Genomic DNA, 24,052 nt, shown 5'->3' with positions numbered 1-24,052 from the left:
CAAGGAATGTAAACATCCCTTGTAATGGAAAAAAAAGCATGACAGGACCTCTCAAATATGAGATTTGGGGTCAAAAAGACCTCACATCTCATATTTACACTTAAATGCAATAATAAAAAAAAATTGTCATTTAATTTTAATTTTAATTTTTTTTTAAATATCCCTTTAACAGCTATGGGCGGAAGTGACGTTTTGACATTGCTTCTGCCCTGCGTTGTTATGGAGGTGGGTCCCCTCACTCGTCTCCATACCCAGCAAGGGTGAGGATCCGATTACCTCCGCCCCTGCCGATAAGTGATCTCGTGGCGAATCCACCGCAGAAACCACTCTAATCGGAAACCAGGCCGCTGGCTGTAGAAGAGGATTGGCATGACAGGAGAGAGTGTGAACGGCTCTCAATGGAGCTGATTTACACATTTGCGGGGCGGCCACGGAGCGCACAGCAGAAGGGTCCTGTGCGTCTCTGGCTCTGTTTCAGGTCCGAATTCAGCCCAAAAATTTGAACCTGAAACGGCGACGCACCAGACCTCCCCGCTGTGCGCCGCACATAGTGTAAACGCGGCCTTAAAGAGGAAGTAAACCCTGATGGGTTTACTTCCTCTTTGATTCCCTGCAAAGGTAAAGCATAATGGACTACTATGCATCGCATCGCATCGCATAGTAGTCCATTATGTGTCACTTACCTGACACAGGAGCCAGCGAAGTCACCGCTGTCCCCTTGTGTACGGAGCATCCATCTTCTTGGTGGGGTCTCGCTGCTCCGGCGCTGTCATTCAACAGAGCCGCGATGACGTCACTCCCGCGCTTGCGCACGGGAGCCGCCACTTGCGGCACATCGCCGTTAACAGCGGCGCGCTCAGTGCGCATGCGCTGTAGACAAAGTGGTTTGTAAGGGTTTACAACCACTTTAAGCTTCGACATAAAAAAAACAAAAAACCCCTGGAGTTGATTGGCCACCATGCACAGCTGCACCAGGTTTTGCACTCTGCAGTTTTAGCTATTCTCCCCCCAAAAACTGCTTGAAAAAATAATTAGTATTGGGAATCCTAAAACTGATTTGAAGGTTTCAGCAGGCACTGGCTGCATGTTATTTTAGCATTCACATTTGGATGCGATTTTACCTGTTAGGTCCCCTTTAAATGAGGCGTCATGCGACCGATATCCTCGGCGGTGTGACTCAGGCTTTAGTAGTCAGTATGGGTTGCGTTCCCCACTCTGTAGTGTAAAAACAAGGAAGGAAATAAATAAATCCTCACTTCATCACATTACCGGCCGCAATAAAAGAAGCAAACCATTAAAATGTCTGTAAATAGCCGCTCTGTTTATATAGTAAATTCCCCACTTTAGGTTTATAATAACTGTACAGATCCTTCCCATCATGACTCCCGTCTGACACATGGCAAGCCATGTACTCATTATTGTACCGGTCAAAGTTCTACTCGTAAGTAAATGGCATATTGCGTTTCACAACGGGAAGTGGCTTAGCGCTGCTGAACACAGCTTGTTAAAGAGGAAGTAAAGGGAAAAAAAAAAAACATACCCTGCAAGGTAAAGGCATAATGAGCTAGTATGCATAGCATACTAGCTCATTATGAATAACTTATCTGAGAACGAAGCCCCCGAAGCGATCCTCCGTCTTCCTCTTCGCCGCTGCCATGGATCCCGGAGCGACTTCCGGGTCTCGCTGCTCCGGCGCTGTGATTCGCCGGAGCTGCGATGACGTCACTCCCGCACATGCGCACGGGAGCCGACACTCGCGGCATATCGCCACGATCTGCGGCCTGCCCAGTGCGCCTGCGCGCCGCTGTCTACGGGTAAATCTCTCCTAAACCGTATAGGTTTTGTAGATATTTCTTGGACTTACAGGTAAGCCTTAATCTAGGCTTACCTGTAGGTCAAAGTGGTTTGTAAGGGTTTAGAACCACTTTAATGTGGAAAAAAAAAAAAAACAGAATGCGCCCACTTAACCGCGATCCGTTTTTGTTGGCAGGATTTCCATTATGTTATCTTACACGCCATTGTTGTCATCGGTGATCCAATGCAGTTCTGTCCCGTGATCTATGGAGTTCATTTACTAAAGGCAAACGGGATATTCACTTTGCAGGGGAAGTTGCACTTTGGGAAGGAATTTTTCCCCAGAGTTAATGTGGTTTCACTTTGCAAACGATACCCAATCGTGTGCAAAGCAATGTTCATTTCGTCAGCTAAAACCGACTAAAGCGTTTTAGTCGACTAAAATAAGACTTAAAACTAAAACAATTCAGATGACTAAAATGGGACCAAAACTAAAATAGCATTTTAGTCAAGACTAAGACTAAAACTAGATTTAAATTTGACGTCAAATTTAACACTGGTCTGTGGTGCATGTTCATACCTCAGTGCCTGAAATAATAACACGTTCAGTTTTTCACTCCAGCAGTATATAATGAGTTTGGAAATTGTAGAGAAATGCTTAAATAATGCATTACAATTTAACTGCACCCGTTAGATTTTAGATGACTAAAAAATGAGTTTTAGTCGACTAAAATCATTTTATTTGACTAAAATGTCCTGGAGATTTAGTCGATAAAATAAGACTGAAACTAAAACTATTGCAGAAGATTAAAATGCCATTTTAGTCCTAAGACTAAAGCTAAATCGAAATTCGATGCCAAAATTAACACTGGTGCAAAGAACATTAAAAAAAAAGAGCTGAATTTTCTTTCTTTTATGTGATCGAAAGCCAGCAAAGCATCACCTTATTCGCTTAGCTGTGGGTTAAATTCCCCAACGTCCTGACCTGCTGACAAATTACCTCTCTCTGCCTGCTGTCACCACACCCCGTGCTTTTTTTCTCTAAACTGGCCACATTTGATCAGTACGTTGCCATCGGGGCCAAAATGTGACAATGTTGCCATCGAGGCCGAAATGTGACAATGTTGCCATCGGGGGAAGAAATGTGACGATGTTGCCATCGGGGGAAGAAATGTGACAATGTTGCCATCGGGGCCGAAATGTGACAATGTTGCCATCGGGGGAAGAAATGTGACGATGTTGCCATCGGGGGAAGAAATGTGACAATGTTGCCATTGGGGCCGAAATGTGACAATGTTGCCATCGGGGAAGAAATGTGACAATGTTGCCATCGGGGAAGAAATGTGACAATGTTGCCATTGGGGCCGAAATGTGACAATGTTGCCATCGGGGAAGAAATGTGACAATGTTGCCATCGGGGAAGAAATGTGACAATGTTGCCATTGGGGCCGAAATGTGACAATGTTGCCATCGGGGGAAGAAATGTGACGATGTTGCCATCGGGGGAAGAAATGTGACAATGTTGCCATTGGGGCCGAAATGTGACAATGTTGCCATCGGGGGAAGAAATGTGACGATGTTGCCATCGGGGGAAGAAATGTGACAATGTTGCCATTGGGGCCGAAATGTGACAATGTTGCCATCGGGGAAGAAATGTGACGATGTTGCCATCGGGGGAAGAAATGTGACAATGTTGCCATTGGGGCCGAAATGTGACAATGTTGCCATCGGGGAAGAAATGTGACAATGTTGTCATTGGGGCCGAAATGTGACAATGTTGCCATCGGGGAAGAAATGTGACAATGTTGCCATCGGGGAAGAAATGTGACAATGTTGCCATCGGGGAAGAAATGTGACGATGTTGCCATCGGGGAAGAAATGTGACAATGTTGCCATCGGGGAAGAAATGTGACGATGTTGCCATCGGGGAAGAAATGTGACGATGTTGCCATCGGGGAAGAAATGTGACGATGTTGCCATCGGGGAAGAAATGTGACGATGTTGCCATCGGAGAAGAAATGTGACAATGTTGCCATCGGGGGAAGAAATGTGACGATGTTGCCATCGGGGCTGAAATGTGACGATGTTGCCATCGGGGCTGAAATGTGACGATGTTGCCTTCGGGGGAAGAAATGTGACGATGTTGCTATCAGGATAGAAATGTGACAATGTTGCCATCGGGGCCGAAATGTGACGATTTTGCCATCAGGATAGAAATGTGACAATGTTGTCACTTTGGCAGACGTGACAATATATCACTCTGACAAAGTTGTCACTGGAGCAGAATTGTGACCATGTTGCCACCGTGGCAGAAACTTGACCATGTTGTCACAGCCAAAAATGTGACATTGCTGTTACTGTGGCAAAAATTGTGACAATGTAGCCACCGGGGGGGTGGGGGGTGGGGGGCAGAATCGTGACAATGTTGCCATTGTGGCAGAAATTGAGGGGAAACCTCTACTGGGGAAATCAAAATCTAATGCAGGCCTTACCCCATCCACAATATAAATATATCATTCCTATCACTAATCATTATTCCTATTACGTGGGAACTGTGGAAGAGCCACCACCCCCAGTCTTGACTGTCTTCAGTACTTCCTGTACAGTCCTGTGACAAGCGCGCGGATCAGGAGTAGGGACTTTACCCGGATTTTGCTGCTGCATGGTTGTTCCAGGTCAGAGGCAGCCAGGCAATTAGCATTTTCAGCAGCCCCCAGGTTTCCATTAATATGGCCAATTTAGACGGAAGCAGCGCTGTCCTCAGAGCAAACCAATGGCTGGTGTTTGTTTGCGGCGATGTTCAGGACCGCGGCGGACGGTCGCAGTGTATGTAAATATAATACAAAAGAGCCCTTTCAGCCATTAAACTGGAGTATTTTTTTTTTTTTCTGCATTGTGAAAGTGTTTCATGTCCCATTTTATGAACAGCTAATAATTAATAGGATTACAGTTCCTGGATTCAAAAGTGAGAAATAATCAGTAGATTAGTGGAGGTGATGCGGTAATATTGGCCTTACAGCATCCAGAAACAATCCTCGCTATTTAAGGCCAGCCAAGCACCATACGTGTGATCCTCGGCATCACTCTGCTATATTTAGTAGTGTTAGTATGATTATATTAAACCGTTTACTCCGTTATTACTGTGACATTGTATTCCAAGTCTATAAATATGTATAAAGTTCTGGTGAGCACAGTCCAGCAATGTGCGGTCACCTCTGCTGCACGTAGACCAGAAACGTTGGGTCATTGTGCTAACCACCTCCTCTGCTGCTCATAGACCAGCAATGTGCAGACTCTGCACAGCCCTGCCCAAAAGTTTGGAGAATGACACAAATATTCATTTTCACAAAGTCTGCTGCCTCAGTGTTTTTAGATCTTTTTGTCGGATGTTAGTATGGGATGCCGAGGTAGAATTACAAGCATTTCATGAGCGTCAAAGGCTTTTATTGACAATATACAGTGCCTTGCGAAAGTATTCGGCCCCCTTGAACTTTTCAACCTTTTGCCACATTTCAGGCTTCAAACATAAAGATATAAAATTTTAATTTTTTGTGAAGAATCACCAACAAGTGGGACACAATTGTGAAGTGGAACGAAATCTATTGGATATTTTAAACTTTTTTAGCAAATAAAAAACTGAAAAGTGGTGCGTGCAAAATTATTCGGCCCCTTTACTTTCAGTGCAGCAAACTCACTCCAGAAGTTCAGCGAGGATCTCTGAATGATCCAATGTTGTCCTAAATGACTGATGGTGATAAATAGAATCCACCTGTGTGTAATCAAGTCTCTGTATAAATACACCTGCTCTGTGATAGTCTCAGGGTTCTGTTGAAAGCGCAGAGAGCATCATGAAGACCAAGGAACACACCAGGCAGGTCCGTAATAATGTTGTGGAGAAGAATACTTTTGCAAGGCACTGTACATTAGGTTTATGTAAAGAGTCAATATTTGCCGTGTTGACCCTTCTTTTTAAAGACCTCTCCAATTCGCCCCGACATGCTGTCACTCAACTTCTGGGCCACATCCTGTCTGATGTCAGTCTATTCTTGCATAATCAATGCTTAGCCCTTGTACACACGGTCGGACATTCTGACAACCAAATCCGTTGGATTTTGTCCAAAACTGTCGCATACACACGGTCGGACAAAGTTGTCGGAAAATCTGATTGTACATAACGTGATGACGTTATTTCGTTACGACGGGACTACGTTCAGGCTAGTAGCCAATAGCTTTGGTCTAGGAATTTGATCTGAGCATGCGTGGCACTTTGTGCGTCGGAGTAGGCTACACATGATCGGAGTATGTCCGATCGGAGCATTTTGTCGGAAAATTTTACGAACAATTTAGAAAACTTGGTCCGTTGGATACTCCAACGGAAACAGTCCGATGGAGACCACACACAGTCAGATTATCCAACAAAACGGTCCGATAGGAAACATTCCATCGGAATCTCCGACCGTGTGTACAAGGGCTTAGAGTTTGTCAGAATTTCTGGGGGTTTCTTGTTCTACAAAAAAAATAAAAAATGTACTACAACCCGCCTCTTGATTGACCACAAGTTCTCAATGGGATTAAGGTTTGGGGAGTTCCCTGGACATGGACCCAAAATGTCCATGTTATGTTCCCCAAGCCACTTAGTTATCACTTTTGCCTTATGGCGAGGAGCTCCATAATGCTGGAAAAGACATTGTTCCTCACCAAACTCTTCTTGGATGGTTGGGAGAAGTTGCTCTCGGAGGATGATTTTGTACCATTCTTTATTTATGGAGGTGTTCTTAGGCAAAATTGTGAGTGAGCCCCCCACTCCCTTGGCAACCCCCCACATGAAAGGTCTCAGGAGGCTTTACTGTTGGCATGTTTCACAGGACTGATGGTAGCGCCTTTTCTTCTCCAGACACGTTTTTTTTCCGGATGCCCCAAACAACCGGAAATGGGATTCATCAGAGAAAATTACTTTACCCCAGTCCTCAGCAGTCCTAGTCCTGAACCTTTGAATATCAGTCTGTCCCTGATGTTTTTTCCTGCAGAGAAGTGCCTTCTTTGCCGAACTTCTTGACACCAGGCCTTCCCCCAAAAGTCTTCTCCTCACTGTACGTGTAGATATCCTCACACCTACCTGCTGCCATTCCTGAGCAAGCTCTGCACTGGTGGTGCCCTCGATCCCGCAGCTCAATCTACTGTAGGAGATGGTCCTGGAGCTTGCTGAAACCTTCTTCAAAAATGCAGTGGAAATGTTTTTTTTTTAATGAGATTAAGTTCATTTTCATGGCAAAGACGGACTTTTCAATTAATTGCAATTCATTTGATCGCTCTTCATAACATTTGGGAGTATATGCAAATTCCCATCATAAAAACTGAGGCAGCAGACTTTGTGAACATAATTATTTGTGTCATTCTTAAAACATTTTTTCACAGCTGTACTGTCCTCCTCTGGCGCTGTATGTTGTGGTCATTCAGGTGCTTATCTAATAGTTTTTTGAAACTAACGATGCTCCACACTGAGACCACCACTTGTGGAAGGGAATTCCACATCCTTGCTGCTCTTACAGTAAAGAACCCTCTACGTAGTTAAAGGTTAAACCTCTTTTCTTATTTTAATGAGTGGCCACGTGTCTTGTTAAACTCCCTTCTGCAAAAAAGTTTTCTCCCTATTGTGGGGTCACCAGTACGGTATTTGTATATTGTGGGGTCACCAGTCCGGTATTTATACATTGAAATCATATGCCCTCTCAAGCGTCTCTTCTCCAGAGAGAATAAATTCAGTGCTCACAACTTTTCCTCATAACTAATATCCTCCAGACCCTTTATCAGCTTTCCTGCCCTTCTTTGTACTCGCTCCATTTCCAGTACATCCTATTGGCAGAGCATTTTTTTTCAAATGCAATTTTTGGGGGGAAAAAAGATACACTTTAGAGAATGTTAATGCTCAAAAATACAATACAAAAACACAAAAATGTTCTAATATTTGGTAAAATATAAAAGACGGTGTTACACCGAGTAAATAGATACCTAACAACATGTCACTCTTTAAAATTGGACATGCTCATCGAATGGCGCCAAACTATGGTACTTACAAATCTCTTCATAGGCGATGATTATAAGCCTTTGCAGGTTACCAGTTTAGAGTTGCAGAGGAGGTCTGGTGCTAGAATTATTGCTCTCGCACGGACGTTCGCGGTGATACCTCCTCACATGTGGTGTGAACACATATGCACATATGTAAACATAAATAATGTGATCTGGTGCCTACTGCGCCATGCCACCATCCCGCTACATAGCAAAACAAAAATTATTTGCCCTTGGGACTTTAAATAAGGCATGCTACAATATTTTCTGACTAAAGTTCCACTTGTAAGAATGAATTATTCTTACGCAGTCTTTTAAATGGACCCAGTTAAAGAAAAAAAAAAAAAAACACATCATTTCTGAGTCCTGAATAAGGAAAGCATATAAGAACACAGTAGGATCCCTTTACATTGGAATGTGTCATCCATGCAGCAGCGCCCTCTAGTCTGGAGGATCTCCCGTGTCCAATTTTATGTTCTTCTCATTTATCTTAATAAATTCCATTGAAGCTTTCATTAGAGTTATATAGAATAACATATAGACCTCTATAAATTAGGTTTTATGTGTCTATTTGGAGTTTTCTTCCAGTAAAGCCCCATAAATACCAGTGTATTATATGGCGTGACCCGGAGTTGTTTTTTGGGCCTCTTGGGGGTGCAAGGAACCGAATTCTACTGATTGTTTGTCATCTGAGACCATGGCTGTCCATGTTCTCCACTGTTCGAGGTAAACGGCACAGCTCACAGATTACATAGATATGTATGAACTAATGTACCTGCAACACAATGCTCTTTAGTCAGCGCTGTGATAGACACCCTGCCAGACAGCACAGCCAGCTCCTGAACCTCCCTCAGCTTTGGAGTTGAGCAATACTGCCTGGACCAGGATACGCCCAACCTTGGATTGGTTGGAGTGACCTCTGGAGAGGTCTCCCCTTTGCTTTCCTCACCTGTAAACATGCACTAGACCAGTGGCTTTCAACCACCGATCTCTGGCCCACTGCCAGGCCATGACCTCCTTCCTCCTAGGCCTTCAGGCACCTGCAATTCCCCTTACCTCCCACAATGCCTCCCCAGCTTCCATAGTGCTACTCAACCTTCCATATCAGCCCACCGTGCCCCTCAACCTCCCGCTGCGCCCCCAGGCCCCTCAGTACCTACAGTGCCCTTCAACCTCTCACAGGTCAACCCCAGCCCTCTGCAGTGCCCTCTAGTTTGCTGCAGAGCTTCCAGCCCCCCATAGTATCCAGGGCTGGGACAAGGGGTGGGCAGGAGAGGCCGCTGCCCCTGGTGCAATGGTTTATTGCAGGGGTAGGGGGCACCCTGACCCTAACCCTAAGGGAAAGGGGGGCGCAGTTTGGCATCTTTGCCCTGGGCGCTGGATGACCTTGTCCCGGCACTGCCCACAACCTCCAACAGTGTCTCACAATGCCCCCCTCCCCCCCCCCCCCAAGTCCTCTTAGTGAGTTCCAGTTTACTACAGTGCCCCTGGAAAGCCCCCAGCCTCTTCCATAGACCCCCAGCCCCAAATCCAGAGGCTCCATCCCCCATAGTTGCCCCTAACACCATCCAGAATCCCCCTACAGGGATACCAAGGCAGGATTAGCAGGTGATAATGAAGGGGAAGCGCCAGAGAAATGAAAATTAATTTAGGCACTCCATCTAAAGATAAAATGGGGGTGATTAACGAAAACTGGAGCACACAGGATCTGATGCAGCTGTGCATAGAAGCCAATCAGATTCCAGATTTTATAGTCAAAAGTTTAAAGGGGTGAAAAAACACCTTGTCTTGCACTCTCCGATCTTGTCTCCGCCCCCGCCTATCATTTTCTGAAGTGGGTGGGGCTGCTGGGCCCCTCCCACATCTTTGATCTCTACACGGGCTATGTACAACCCAGTGATGTTGCTGCTACTTTTACAAGGTCATATCTGAGTTTGCAAAAGGATTTAGTGTACACAAAGCAGATTATATCCTGAAGAATATATTTTGTGCCCAGAGTTAAGTTATAACCCTTTGGTGACCGCACTATAGCCAAATGAAGGCCACACTAGAGTGTGCATAGGCAGTGATCGCTGTTGTCCTTTGTACACAGCTGATCACAGATCAGGGTAAAGAGCCAATCACAGCAGGTCTTTACCATATATATGATCAGCTCTGTCCAATCACAGCTGATCACAGATCAGGGTAAAGAGCCAATCACAGCAGGTCTTTTCCATATATATGATCAGCTCTGTCCAATCACAGCTGATCACAGATCAGGGTAAAGGGCCAATCACAGCAGGTTTTTACCATATATATGATCAGCTCTGTCCAATCACAGCTGATCACGAATGTAAACAGGGCTTGCTGGTTACTGTTGTCCTGACGGATAGTGTCCCCCGTCGGATAGTGTCCGCTGTGTACTGCGCATGCGCAGTGCACAGGACAAGCAGATTCCCAAAAATAGCCGAAGATGAACGGCGCCTGCGCCGTGAGTCCAGGTTCTAGCCCCACCATCCAAGTGGACATAGAGTTAGAATAAAAAGAGCCGAGCGAAGCGAGGGGCCCTCTAATACGTGTAGCCCTATGTCCACTTGGATGGTGGGACTAGCACCTGGACTCACGGCGCAGGCGCTGCTCATCTTCAGAGATTTTCGGAATCTCCTTCTGCTCCGTACTGTGCAAACGCTGTGCCTGCGCAGTACGGGGTGGACACTTTTAAATGGCCGGACTCTATATGTCACAACACCGGCAATCCTTCCCCCCCCCCCCCCCCCCCCCATTAGAGCATGTAAGGAGAGCCGAAAACCAGCAAATACACATAGGGGACATCTGAACTGACAATCAGGGGACTGATCATCAGTGTTCTGATTGTCAGTGCAGCCCCAACGGTGCCCACCCGTGCTGCCTATCAATACTTATCAGTGCACTCATCAGTGAAGGAGAAAAATTACTTATTTACAGAATTTGAAATCGGAAACGAAGAAAAACTTTATTTTTTTTGTCATTTTTTTTTTTATTTTAAATGTTGGTCTTTTTTTGTTTAACAAAAAAAAAGTGGTGATTAAATGCCACCAAAAGAAAGCTCTAGATGTGTAAAAAAAATAAAAAAAGATAAACATTTAAATTGGGTACAATGTTGCATGACTGCGCAATTGTCATTCGAAAACAAATAAGCTGAAAATTGGCCTGGGCAGGAAGGGGGTAAAAGTGCCCGTTATTGAAGCCGTTAAACTAAAGGGTCCGTCTATCTCTTTAAAGGGGAGTTCCACCCATTTAAAAGTCAGCAAGCTACGAAAAGTCTAGCTGCTGACTTTTAAATAATCAGACACTCGCCTGTCCCAGGATCCAGCAATGCGGGCGTACGAAGCCCCGCTCCTCACCTCCTCCTCCTCTCCACAACGCCATCATTCTACCTGTGGGCGCTCGGCCTCACAGCCGTGCGCGCGCTGCGCATGCGAATGGGCGGCCAGTTTTCTGGGACCTGTGACGTGTCCCAGAAGATTGCAGGGAGGGAGGGGGGGAGAGGTGAACTTGCGGAGCCCGGGGAGGAAGCGGGAGCTGGGTGCCCATACAAACTGGGTATGCCCCCCCCCAAAAAAAAATTGACATGCTAAATGTGGCATGTTGGGGGGTCACCGTCACTTAAAGCGGAAGTTCAATTTTTGGGCGGAACTCCGCTTTAAATAGACATTTCATGAGTATTAAGAAACCTGAAAATAACTTCTGTCGTTGGAATGTCCCCCCCCCCCCCCCCCCCCATATCATCTTGTGTCAGAATACGGCTGGGGGTCATTATGTAGAAGAAGATAAGTCTGGATGTGACAATCGCCACGAGCGATGGCTTTGCGGTTTGTTGATGGATTCTACCTTCCATGCTACAAATAGCACGCTAATCAGAAGCAGCCGCTGCCGTGTCCCGCGCATCATACACACCTAATTCAATGCAGAGCTCTCCCCGTCTGCCTCTGTCTGTGTCTGCGCTGCTGTAGTGACCGTGAATGTAAAGAATGTTTGTATCCCTTATATACAAAATTCCTTCTCCCCGAGAGGAGACAATGTCTGCCAACTGCAGAGGGTCCTGGATAATGTAATACATCTGTACATCAGCAGAGCGCTCCGCATAATACTGTACAACAGCAGACCGCTCCGCATAATACTGTACATCAGCAGAGTGCTCCGCATAATACTGTACATCGGCAGAGCGCTCCGCATAATACTGTACATCGGCAGAGCACTCCGACATAATACTGTACAACGGCAGAACGCTCCGCATAATACTGTGCAACGGCAGACCGCTCCGCATAATACTGTACATCGGCAGAGCACTCCGCATAATACTGTACATCAGCAGAGCGCTCCGCATAATACTGTACAACAGCAGAGCGCTCCGCGTAATACTGTACATCAGCAGAGCGCTCCGCATAATACTGTACATCAGCAGAGCGCTCCGCATAATACTGTACATCGGCAGAGCGCTCCGCATAATACTGTACAACGGCACAGCGCTCCGCATAATACTGTGCAACAACAGAGCGCTCCGCATAATACTGTACAACAGCAGAAGGCGCTCCGCATAATACTGTGCAACAGCAGAGGGCTCCGCATAATACTGTACAACAGCAGAGCGCTCCACATAATACTGTGCAACAACAGAGTGCTCCACATAATACTGTACAACAGCAGAAGGCGCTCCGCATAATACTGTGCAACAGCAGAGGGCTCCGCATAATACTGTACAACAGCAGAGGGCTCCGCATAATACTGTACAACAGCAGAGCGCTCCGCGTAATACTGTGCAACGACAGAGTGCTCCGCATAATACTGTACAACAGCAGAGCGATCCACATAATACTGTGCAACAACAGAGCGCTCTGCATAATACTGTACAACAGCAGAAGGCGCTCCGCATAATGCTGTGCAACAGCAGAGGGCTCCGCATAATACTGTGCAACTGTAGAGGCTCCTGGATAACTTAATACATCTGTACAACTGCAGAGCCCTCTGCATAGTACTGTACGACTGCAGAGTACTCTGCGTCATGCAGAACTGCAGAGCGTTCCCTGTCATGCAGAGCAACTGCCGAGTGCTCTGCAGCATGCAGAGCTATCATACTTTGCATAATACTGTATGACTAGGGAGCGCTCTGCATGATTCTGTATGGCTGCAGAGCCTTCCACATAATTCTGTATGACTGCAGAGTGCTCAGCATGAAACTACAATTGCAGAGAACTGTGGCGTACTCCACATCATTCAGAACAACGGTAAAGAACTTTGTGGCATGCAGAACAACTGCGGTGTGCTCCAGATCATGCAGTACAACTGCGGAGTGTTCCATGTCATGCAGTACAACTAATATGCAGAACTGTGGAGAATTCTGTGTCATGCAGAACAGCTGCGGAGCACTCTGCGTCATTTATCATTTATCACATGTATCCCTTCATTTTTGGACTCTCTGACTTTCCTAAAGACAAAATAACATACGCTGATCTGGGTTCGTTTCACCAAAGAAATGTAGCAGAATACATTTTGGTCTAAATTTATGAAGAAATATTATTTATTTGTAAAATGTTATAACAAACAAGCTTTTTTTTTTATTTATTTTTTTCTGTCTTTTTTTGTTTATATAATAAAAAAACGCAGCGGTGATTAAATACCTCCAAAAGAAAGCTCTATTTGTGTGACCAACATGATAAAAATCTCATATGGGTACAGTGTCGCATGACCGCGCAATTGTCATTCAAAGTGAGAGAGCGCTGAAAGCTGAAAATTGGCCTGGGCAGGATGAGGGATAAAAGTGCCCGGTAGTAAAGTAGTTTAATCAAGTTTTTCAATCGGTGACAATCCGGTGACTGATCGTCCCCCACCCCCCTCCCCCCCGAGTCTTGCCGGTCACCCCCCGGGAATATCCACCAGACTCGTCAGAATTTTCCACGTTTTGCGTTCCTCCAGCAACGGCTCGGCGTAATCGCTGGTTTGCGAGGGTCACGGAATGCTGTTGGCGGGGAGCGGGTATCACAGCTGGTATAGGTTAAATCTTGGATCGGGGTCGCCGGAGAGCGATGCCGCTCGCTGTGACAACAAAGGCGCGCGAGGACCCTGGCATCCCAAACATTTCCTCTGCGCTCCATGATAGACACACGCCGACCCTGTTTATGATGGGAAGTCTCATGACGCTCCTCGCAGGCACGCCTGGCATCCCAGATTTAAGAAATGTCAGATGTGCTGGGGGGGGGGGGGGGGGGTACTGTCATTTTTTATTTTTTTTTATTTTTATTTTACATCAGTCTTTTGTAATGGGGAGAAAAATAGTCACTGCGCTTTGTCACCAAACAAGCCGGGTACAAATTGTGCAACGGCAGTGCAGTGATTAATAACAAATGCAAAATGTGTTTTTAGTCCCGGCTTTACATCTGTCATTTTTAAAAAACCCATCCCTTGTTCTTTTTATGCCCAACTGCAGACAGAACTTTTTTCATTGGAGAAGGGTCAGAACTTATGCTAAATTTTATTGTTGGAACCCTACAGTAGAGGTGCTAGACCTTCCATTAACTACTTACCTTCCAGGCACTTTTACCCCCTTCCTGACCAGGCCAATTTTCAGCTTTCAGTGCTCTCACACTTTGAATGACAATTTCTCAATCGTGCAACACACTGGGGGGTTATTTACTAAAGGAAAATCCACTCTGCGCTGCAAGTGCACTTGGAAGTAGTCTCTGTAGATCCGAGGGGGGCATGCAAGGAAAGATATAAAAACAGCATTTTAGCTTGCATGTGATTGGATGATAAAATCAGCAGAGCTTCCCCTCATTTCAGATCTACTTAGATTTACAGCGGCTGCACTTCCAAGTGCACTTTCAGTGCAAAGTGGATTTGCCTTTTGTAAATAAGCCCCTGTGTTTTTTATAAGACAGAGCTTACTTTTGGTGGTAGTTAACCACTTGATGTCTGCGCTATAGCTGAACGACGGCTACAGTGCCGACCTGAATTTTCATATGACGTCCTTGCACGCTCCCTGCGCGCGCTGTGATCACCGAGTCACCGGGACCCCGGTGATTACTGATCTGAGTAAGGGGCCGATCCTGACAGCGTGAGAAGAAAAAAAAGCTGATCACCGGCTTATGCGCAAGAGGAAGGAGGCACATCTGCCTCATATGTGCACACCACTACCCCCTGCCAGTGCCACCTGCCATTGCCCACAGTGCCCATGAGTACCACCTATCAATGGCCACGAGTGCCACCTATCAATGCCAACAAGTGGTACCTATCAATTCCCACTAGTGGTGACAATCAGTGCCACCTAGCAGTGCTGCCTACCAGTGCCCATCAGTGCTCATTATTGCCACCCATCAGTGTTCATTATTGCCACCCATCACTGCCCATCACTGCCACCCTTCAGTGCCCATCACTGCCACCCTTCAGTGCCCATCACTGCCACCCTTCAGTGCCCATCACTGCCACCCATCAGTGCCCATCACTGCCACCCATCAGTGCCCATCACTGCCACCCATCAGTGCCCATCATTCCCACCCTTCAGTGCCCATTATTGCCACCCTTCAGTGCCCATTATTGCCACCCTTCAGTGCCCATTATTGCCACCCTTCAGTGCCCATTATTGCCACCCTTCAGTGCCCATTATTGCCACCCTTCAGTGCCCATTATTGCCACCCTTCAGTGCCCATCACTGCCACCCATCAGTGCTCATCACTGCCACCCATCAGTGCTCATCACTGCCACCCATCAGTGCTCATCACTGCCACCCATCAGTGCCACCCATCAGTGTACACCAGTGCCGCCTTATCAGTGCCCATCAGTGCAGCCTATCGGTGCCCATCAGTGCAGCCTCATCAACATACATTAAGGAAGGAGAAAAATTACCTGTTTGCAAAATTATATAACAAAATATAATTTTTAACAAAAAATAAAAACCACAGAGGTCATAAAATACCACCAAAAGAAAGCTCTATTTGTGGGAATAAAAGGATAAAAATTTCATTTGGGTATGACCGTGCAATTGTCATTCAAAGTGCAACAGCGCTGAAAGCTGAAAATTGGTCTGCACAGGAGGAGGGGAGAGGGGGGGGGGATTGGTTAACTGCCCAGTAGGCAAGTGGTTAAATCACCACTGTTTATTTTTTTATTTTTTGCTAAACAAACGCAAAAGACCTACAATTTTGAAGGAAAAAAAACCCATATATGATATAATTGGGCCCCATCGTTGGTGTTAGTGGGAGAAATTGTGCCCCATCGTTGGTGTCATTCGGGGGAATTATACCCCATTGTTGGTATCAGTGAATGAAATAGTGCCCCCAAGAGCCGGATTTGGAGACCCATTGGTCTATCGCATTAAAATCCCAATAAAATACATTTACCCTTTTTAAATGTCAAGGGGTATGAATACTTTTTCAAGGCACTACCGTATGTTGCAGTACATAGTCAAAATGCTTCATACGTAATTTGTGGTACATTAAGCTGCCTAATCAAATTGATGATCTGCCTTTAACACAATGCTTAACACAGGTACATTGAGCGCACCCAGTTGACCAGTCTGGGGTGAATGGGGCCCCTTATTTACATAGCGGTGGTTCAGTCTTAGCCCTTGTACACACGGTCGGAGATTTCGACGGAATGTTTCCTATCGGACCGTTTTGTCGGATATTCCGATTGTGTGTGGTCTCCATCGGACTGTTTCCGTCGGATACAATATCCGACGGACCAACTTTTCCAACTTTCCAATTTTCTGACAAAATGCTCCGATCGGACATACTCCGACCATGTGTAGCCTACTCCGACGGACAAAGTGCCACGCATGCTCAGATCAAATTCCTAGACCAAAGCTATTGGCTACTAGCCTGAACGTAGTCCCGTCGTAACGAAATAACGTCATCACGTTATGTACAATCGGATTTTCCGACAAATTTGTCCGACTGTGTGTATGCAACAGTTTCGGACAAAATCCAACAGATTTGGTTGTCAGAATGTCCGACCGTGTGTACAAGGGCTTAGTAATCTAGACAGAATCAAGTCTGGTTATTTCGGCCCTGTTGGTTGTCATTTAGTTTCCATGCTCAGTAATTCAATTTATCGGTTATTTATTTTCAAATTTTCTCAAGAAAGAAGAGTGAACCTTCACTGAATTCTTCAGAAAGGTTACTGTAAGAACCGAGTGACTTCTCGGAGAGGAGGCCATTTATCACATGTGCCATGGGGGGGGGGGTGGGGGCTTCTACGAGTGTAATTTTAAAGAGCGATGGCAGTAATGTTTTCGACCTCAAGTGGCCACAGCGATTCTCAGAAGTCTGCTCTGGAAATTGGTAAAACATGGAGGTTCCGTCATAAAATGACTGTTCAAAGATGGTCATGTCTGAATATCTCTATGGAACCATCTGCAGCCTCTATGGCTTGAAGTGGACACTTCAGAAGCTTTTCAAGTCACATTACATTGCTGACATTCCACCATATGCAGAAACAGGATCATTTTTTTTTTTTTTTTTTTTTTTTTATAGATGAGCTCCACCTTTCGTCATTAAAAAGTCATTCCTTGAGCTCCAGTCAGGATAATAAGTATGTGGAACGCACACCGAGCAATCAAAAAATGCCTCATTCAGCGGTCACCGGCCCTGCGGCATCCATTGGGCTCCAGTCCAAGTCTCATGAAAAGGTCAACCTGCACCATTGACTTCAGAAAAGTCTACAATAAAAAATAAAAAATTGCTTCTTTATTTGTGTTTTATTAGGCAAACCACTAAAGCGCCGCTGTCCAATATGGCAGCCATGTTCCAAGCTTCAGCCCCGGAAGATTTTACCCCCTTCCTGACCAGAGCACTTTTTTTGTGACTCGGCACTGTGTCGCTTTAACTGACGGTCGTGCGACTAGCTCCCAAACAAAATTAACGTCCTTTTTTTTTTTTTTTCTCCCACAAATAGAGCTTTTTTTTGGTGGTATTTGATCACCTCTGGCGGTTTTTTTTTTGCGCTATAAACAAAAAAAGAGCGTCAATTTCGAAAAAAAAAATATTAACTTTTTGCTGTAATAGATATCCCCAAAAAATATATAAAAGCGCAACCTTTTTTTTTCTCAGTTTAGGTTGATATGTATGCTTCTACCTACAAAAAGAGCTAAAAATTTTGAAAAAAAACTACTATTTTGTACTTTTTGATATTATAAATATCCCCAATTTTTTTTTTTTTTTTTTAAAAAGCTAATTATTTCTCAGTTTAGGCCAATGTGTATTATTCTACATATTTTTGGTGAGAAAACGCAATAAGCGTATATTGATTGGTTTACACAAAAGTTATAGTGTCTACAAAATAGAGGATAGATTTATAGCATTTTTTTTTTTTTTTTTTTTTTACGATCTGCGATTTTTATCGTGACTGTGACATTATGGCAAACATATCGGACAATTTTGACACATTTTTGGGATTATTGGCATGAATACTGAGATCAATGTTATAAAAATTTACTGATTACTGTAAAAATGTCACTAGGGGGCGATCAAGGGGTTAACTGTGTTCCCTGGGAGGTGATTCCAACTGAAAGGGGGAGGGGACTGACTAGAGGAAGTGACGGATCGTGGTTCCTAGCGAATAGTGATTAATTAATAGATAGAGTAATAGTCACTCCTGTCAGAACAGAACAAGGGAAGCGTGTGTTTACACACAGACTCGTCCCTGTTCGGTCTCTCCTGCACACGATTGCTCGTGGCCGGCGGTCATCCTGACCGTTGGCCACCAGCATCAGCACCCACCGTTGTACAGCGGGTGCAATGTCGGCTCGCGGGGTCGGGAAAGCCGTGCGCCTGCTATCCCGACCCCGCGAACTGACGTACAGCTATGACGGCTTGCGCCTGGGAGCCAACCTGCCGCAAAGTTTACCTAATCATATACTAATGATAAAAAATAAATATTTTTAAGGTCCTTGGTGCAGGTTTACCTTTTTTTTTTTTTTTCTGAGGTTTTATTCTTTTATCCATACTTGTTCCAGTATCAGAATTCCTTATCACAATACAGAGCAGCCAAGGGATCATCACTAACAAATGGAGAGGTCGGCGTTGGCAGCCGCCATGCTTATTGTAAATGATGGATTCACTTTATGGCCATCTCTGTAGCCATTTTACTCTTCGCACAAGGGGGGAGGGGAGACTATTTGTTTTTTTTTAATCATCCATGGTGACCAGTAAAATTATAAAGTGTGTAATGGGCCAGAGGGTGGTTAAAATAATAACAAAAAAAATAATAAAAATAATAACAAAAAAATAAAATACAGCAAATATTTCACCAGCAGGAGAAGGGCGCGCCTAGGAGGTAATTAATACAATTCATTACAAATTGTATCCTGCTGGGAATATTTCATTTTCCTATGAACTTTTTTTGCATTTTATGTAATTTCCTGGACTGCGTGTCTTCCAAGGTCAATCCCCCGTTGTAGCATCCACTAATAATATTTTCCTGCTCTAAGGAATTTCACGTAAATTATATTTTGTAACATTGACCTCCATCCATATTTATTTTTTATTTTTTGAACATGTTATGCTCAGAGTTAAATAATGGATTCAGCATGTCACAGTGGAAAACTCATAAAAGCTGTTTACAGGTTTAAAATTTCTCCAGAGTATTTAGACAGACCATCTCCACTTCACAGCTAAATGTTCTCTGAAGACAATTTTATGTACTGCTTTAAAGTCTCATTAAACGGGACCCTACCCCTAATATCTACTGAATGACTTCCCTGCGGAGAAAGTGCCCCCCCCCCCCAATCTACATATCTCTGTGATGTCACGGTTCTCAAGTGAATGGATAGGCTTTATTATCAATTATGTCATCACTATATTGAATAGATAGGTTGCATTCTCAGTGATGTCACCGCATTCTCAGTGATGTCACCAGTCTATAGTGAATGGATAGGCTGCATTCTCAGTGATGTCACCATTCTGTAGTGAATGGATAGGCTGCATTCTCAGTGATGTCACCATTCTGTAGTGAATGGATAGGCTGCATTCTTAGTGATGTCACAAGTCTCTAGTGACTGGATAGGCTGCATTCTCAGTGATGTCACCAGTCTCTAGTGACTGGATAGGCTGCATTCTCAGTGATGTCACCGGTCTCTAGTGAATAGATAGCCTGCATTCTCAGGTCATCGGTTTTTAGTGAATGGATAGGCTGCATTCTCGGTGAGGTCATCTGCCTTTAGTGCATGAATAAGGCTGCATTCTCAATGATGTCAGCAGTCTCTAGTGAGTGGATAGACCACATTCTCAGCGATGTCCCTGGTCTATAATGAATTGATAAGCTGCATTCTCACTGAAGTGACTGGGGAATGAATAGGCCTCATGCTCAGCAATGTCACCAGTCCCCAGCAAAAGCATAGTCTGTATTAGTGATTTCACCCACGTTTAGTGAATGGATAGGCTGCATTCTCAGTGAGGTCACCAGTCTCTAGTGAATTATTAAGCTGCATTCTCATTGAAGTCACTAGGGAATGGGTAGATTGTATTCTCAGAGATCTCACCAGTCTGTAGTGAATGGATGGGCTGCATTCCCAGTGATGTCATCAGTCTGTAGTGAATGGATAGGCTGCGTTCTCAGTGATGTCACCAGTCTCTAGTCAATGGATAGGCTGAATTCTCAGTGATGTCATCAGTCTGTAGTGAATGGATAGGCTGCATTCTCAGTGATGTCATCAGTCTGTAGTGAATGGATAGGCTGCATTCTCAGTGATGTCACCAGTCTGTAGTGAATGGATAGGCTGCATTCTCAGTGATGTCACCAGTCTGTAGTGAATGGATAGGCTGCATTCTCAGTGATGTCATCCATCTGTAGTGAATTAAAGGGGTTGTAAAGATTTGTTTTTTATTTATTTTTAAATAACGAACGTGTCATACTTACCTCCTCTGTGCAAAGGTTTTGCATTGAGCGGCCCCGATCCTCCTCTTCTCGAGTGCACACACGGAGAAGCGCTTTCCCTGGGGGCCCTCGTGTGTGCATGCTCCTGAGTTCTGTTGCTCTGCGTCCATTGACACAGACAACAGGACTCGGTCCCGCCCCTCTGGCTCCTGCATCAATGGATTTGATTGACAGCAGTGGGAGTCCATGTCTCCTGCTTCCATCAATCTACCTAGTGTGGACCCAAGACAGCGGCTGGAGCTGGTGTGCTAGTTTCCATTCCTGGAAAGACCGGGTTCAGGTTAGTATAAGGGGGGCTCTGGGGGGTGGGTATTCTCATTAAAGTCACGGGGGGATGGGTAGGCTGCATTCTCAGTGAACAGATTCTCACTTTTTTTTATGTCTTTTTCAGGATTGCTCCAACTCTGAGGAATATCACATAGCAGCTCAGTTACTTCCACTGGCCACCGCCTTCTGTAGGGTAAGTTCTCACCACGAATGGAGCACCGAATGTATTTCTTTTGCTCTGCTACAAGAAAACGGAGACGTTTTCTCTACGTTTCTTCTGCCTGCCCCTCTCGTCTCTCCTCCTTGGCTATCCGACTCATTGAAGATGTTTCCATTGATGCACAACAAATCTCTTTCCAAAGTATTGGCAGGACGTCAAAAAAAAAAAAGTCCTGCAAGCAGCATCTTTGGGGCGCTTTTAGGAGTGGTGTATACACGCACCGCTCCTAGAGCACCCCTGCCCATTGAAATCAATGGGCAGCGCTGCCCGAAGCTTCGCGGGCACTTTTAACCCTTTATTCGGTCATTATGAAAGGGCTCTTTAAACTGCAATTAATAAAAAAAAATAAAATCACACATTGTTGGTTACCGACTTTTAGGCTAGGTTCACACTATTGCGATGCGGGAACGCCGCGAATCCGCGGCGTTTTCCCGCATCGCTCACCTCCCGCCGGCAGTTCACACTGCCCTATGCGGACGGCTGGGGGTGTCAATGTTATGTTAATGACACCCCCAGATCCGTCGGCATATCGCAGTGCGATCTGCCGACTCGCACAGGAATCGGATCGCATGGTGTGAACCCCCATGCGATCCGATTCCGTTGCGGACCCAAAAAAGGGTCCTGTGCGAGTTTGCTGCGGGACAGCTACGAGTTCAGCCATACTATCTGTATGGCTGAACTCGCAGTGCTACGGAGATCGGATGTGATTTGCTGTGCGAATCACATCCGGTTCTCCCCCCGCAGCGGTGCCTTAGGCTGGGTTCACACCGCTGCGGGGGGAGAACCGGATGTGATTCGCACAGCAAATCACATCCGATCTCCGTAGCACTGCGAGTTCAGCCATACAGATAGTATGGCTGAACTCGCAGCTGTCCCGCAGCAAACTCGCACAGGACCCTTTTTTGGGTCCGCAACGGAATCGGATCGCATGGGGGTTCACACCATGCGATCCGATTCCTGTGCGAGTCGGCAGATCGCACTGCGATATGCCGACGGATCTGGGGGTGTCATTAACATAACATTGACACCCCCAGCCGTCCGCATAGGGCAGTGTGAACTGCCGGCGGGAGGTGAGCGATGCGGGAAAACGCCGCGGATTCGCGGCGTTCCCGCATCGCAATAGTGTGAACCTAGCCTTAAACAGAATCCTTTTAAAGTGAACTATGAGCCCAATCAGATGAGTCCTACCACCTAGTATTGGTTACCTGTCTTCAGGACTTCTTCACATGGTTAAACCATCGCAGAGTTCTTGTTGCTATTTTTAATATGTTTATTATGAAGACATGTTTAATGTGATTGCTCATTCTTCCATAACCTGTATTTATTTATTCTCTGCATCCCACTTCAACCACAGGAAATGTAAATCCTCAGGCGGGAATGCTAGCGAATAGTCACCAGCTTTGTTGCGCAATGTTGGGAGGGGGGAGGGGGGGGGGACCTGAACACCACCACTAAACATCACCACTAAACATTATTAAAAAATAACAAAGCAACACGGTCATGCTTATTTTCCATTGGACGGATTATTTTGTTACTGAAATTCGAATGCATCATTTTGGGGGTAATATAAACACGATGATTCGCAACAACAAGGAAAATGACGAAATCCCTCCGCCGTGTCACGTAGTGAGACCTTGTGTGTCCAGGTCACTCAGATTGCATCTTCCTGTTGTTCACTCTGAAGGAATTTCTCTAAATATAAAATAAATAAATTCTTTTACGGGCGTGCTTTCTTTACCGCAGCAGTCCATGTTAATGGGCTGAGTAATTGATTTATATTGACCGTTTTCCATATTAAATGCTAAATGGAAAAAGGCTTAAAGGAGAAGTATGGCCATACCAATTATGGAGTTCTGCACTCCTGTGACCTAGATTGACACAGGGCTTAAAACCATTGAAATGAATGGAAAACGCGCCAAAAAAGCACCACGGTTGCATTTCTTTTGCATCACGTGTCCATGTTTTCACAGGTACATGATTTGGAGTCAGGCAAGCAGAAAAAGCACTGAAAACACATCAAAAACTCATGTGTTTTTAATGCATTTTTCCAACGGAGCATGGTGTGAAAGCCCTTATTAAAGTACACTCACCAGCCACTTTATTAGGTACACCTTGCTAGTACTGGGTTGGACCCCCCTTTTGCCTTTTGGTGGCATAGATACAACAAGGTTTTGCAAACGTTGCTCAGAGATTTTGCTCCATAGTGACATGATAGCATCACGCAGTTTTGATGGCTGCACATCCATGATGCCAATTTCTGGTTCCACCACATCCCAAAGGTGTTCTATTGGATGAGATGTGGTGAGTGTGGAGGCCATTGGAGTACAGGCACCTCATTGTCCAGTGGTGACATGATTATTATTATTATTGGTACTTATACAGCGTCGTCCATTTACACAGTGCTTTACATATACGTTGTACATTCACACCGGTCCCTACCCTCAAGGAGCTTACAATCTAAGGTCCCTAACTCACATTCATATACTAGGGCCAATTTAGACAGGAGCCAATTAACCTCCCAGCCTGTCTTTGGCGTGTGGGAGGAACCCGGAGGAAACCCACGCAGGCACAGGGAGAACATGCAAACTCCAGGCAGGTAGTGTCGTGGTTGGGATTCAAACCAGCGACCCTTTTTACTGCTAGGCAAAGAGTGCTAACCACTACACCACTGGAGCTTTGTGACACAGAGCATTATCCTGCTGGAAGGAGCCATCAGAAGATGGGGACACTGTAGTCATAAAGGGATGGACATGGTCAGCAACAATACTCAGGTGGGCTGTGGTGTTTAAATGATGGTCAATTGGTACTAAGGGGCCCAAA

At 45.3% G+C, this 24,052-nt stretch overlaps 1 protein-coding gene across 1 annotated transcript in view; it reads left to right on the top strand.

The window, feature by feature from the left end:
* Positions 1-24,052, top strand: part of SBF2 (SET binding factor 2) — a gene marked incomplete in the record, with an annotated part of 632,543 nt that overhangs the window by 436,696 nt on the left and 171,795 nt on the right. Inside the window, 1 exon segment of the mRNA XM_077453547.1 lies at positions 21,137-21,205. Coding sequence (XP_077309673.1) covers positions 21,137-21,205 — 69 coding nt within the window.

This window comes from Lithobates pipiens, unplaced genomic scaffold (assembly GCF_037356315.1).
Source record: "Lithobates pipiens isolate NorthernLeopardFrog02 unplaced genomic scaffold, aLitPip1_a1.2 Scaffold_24, whole genome shotgun sequence".
Taxonomy (NCBI): Eukaryota; Metazoa; Chordata; class Amphibia; order Anura; family Ranidae; genus Lithobates; species Lithobates pipiens.
Note: the sequence above shows the minus strand (reverse complement) of the source record. Positions and strands in the feature narration are given on the sequence as shown.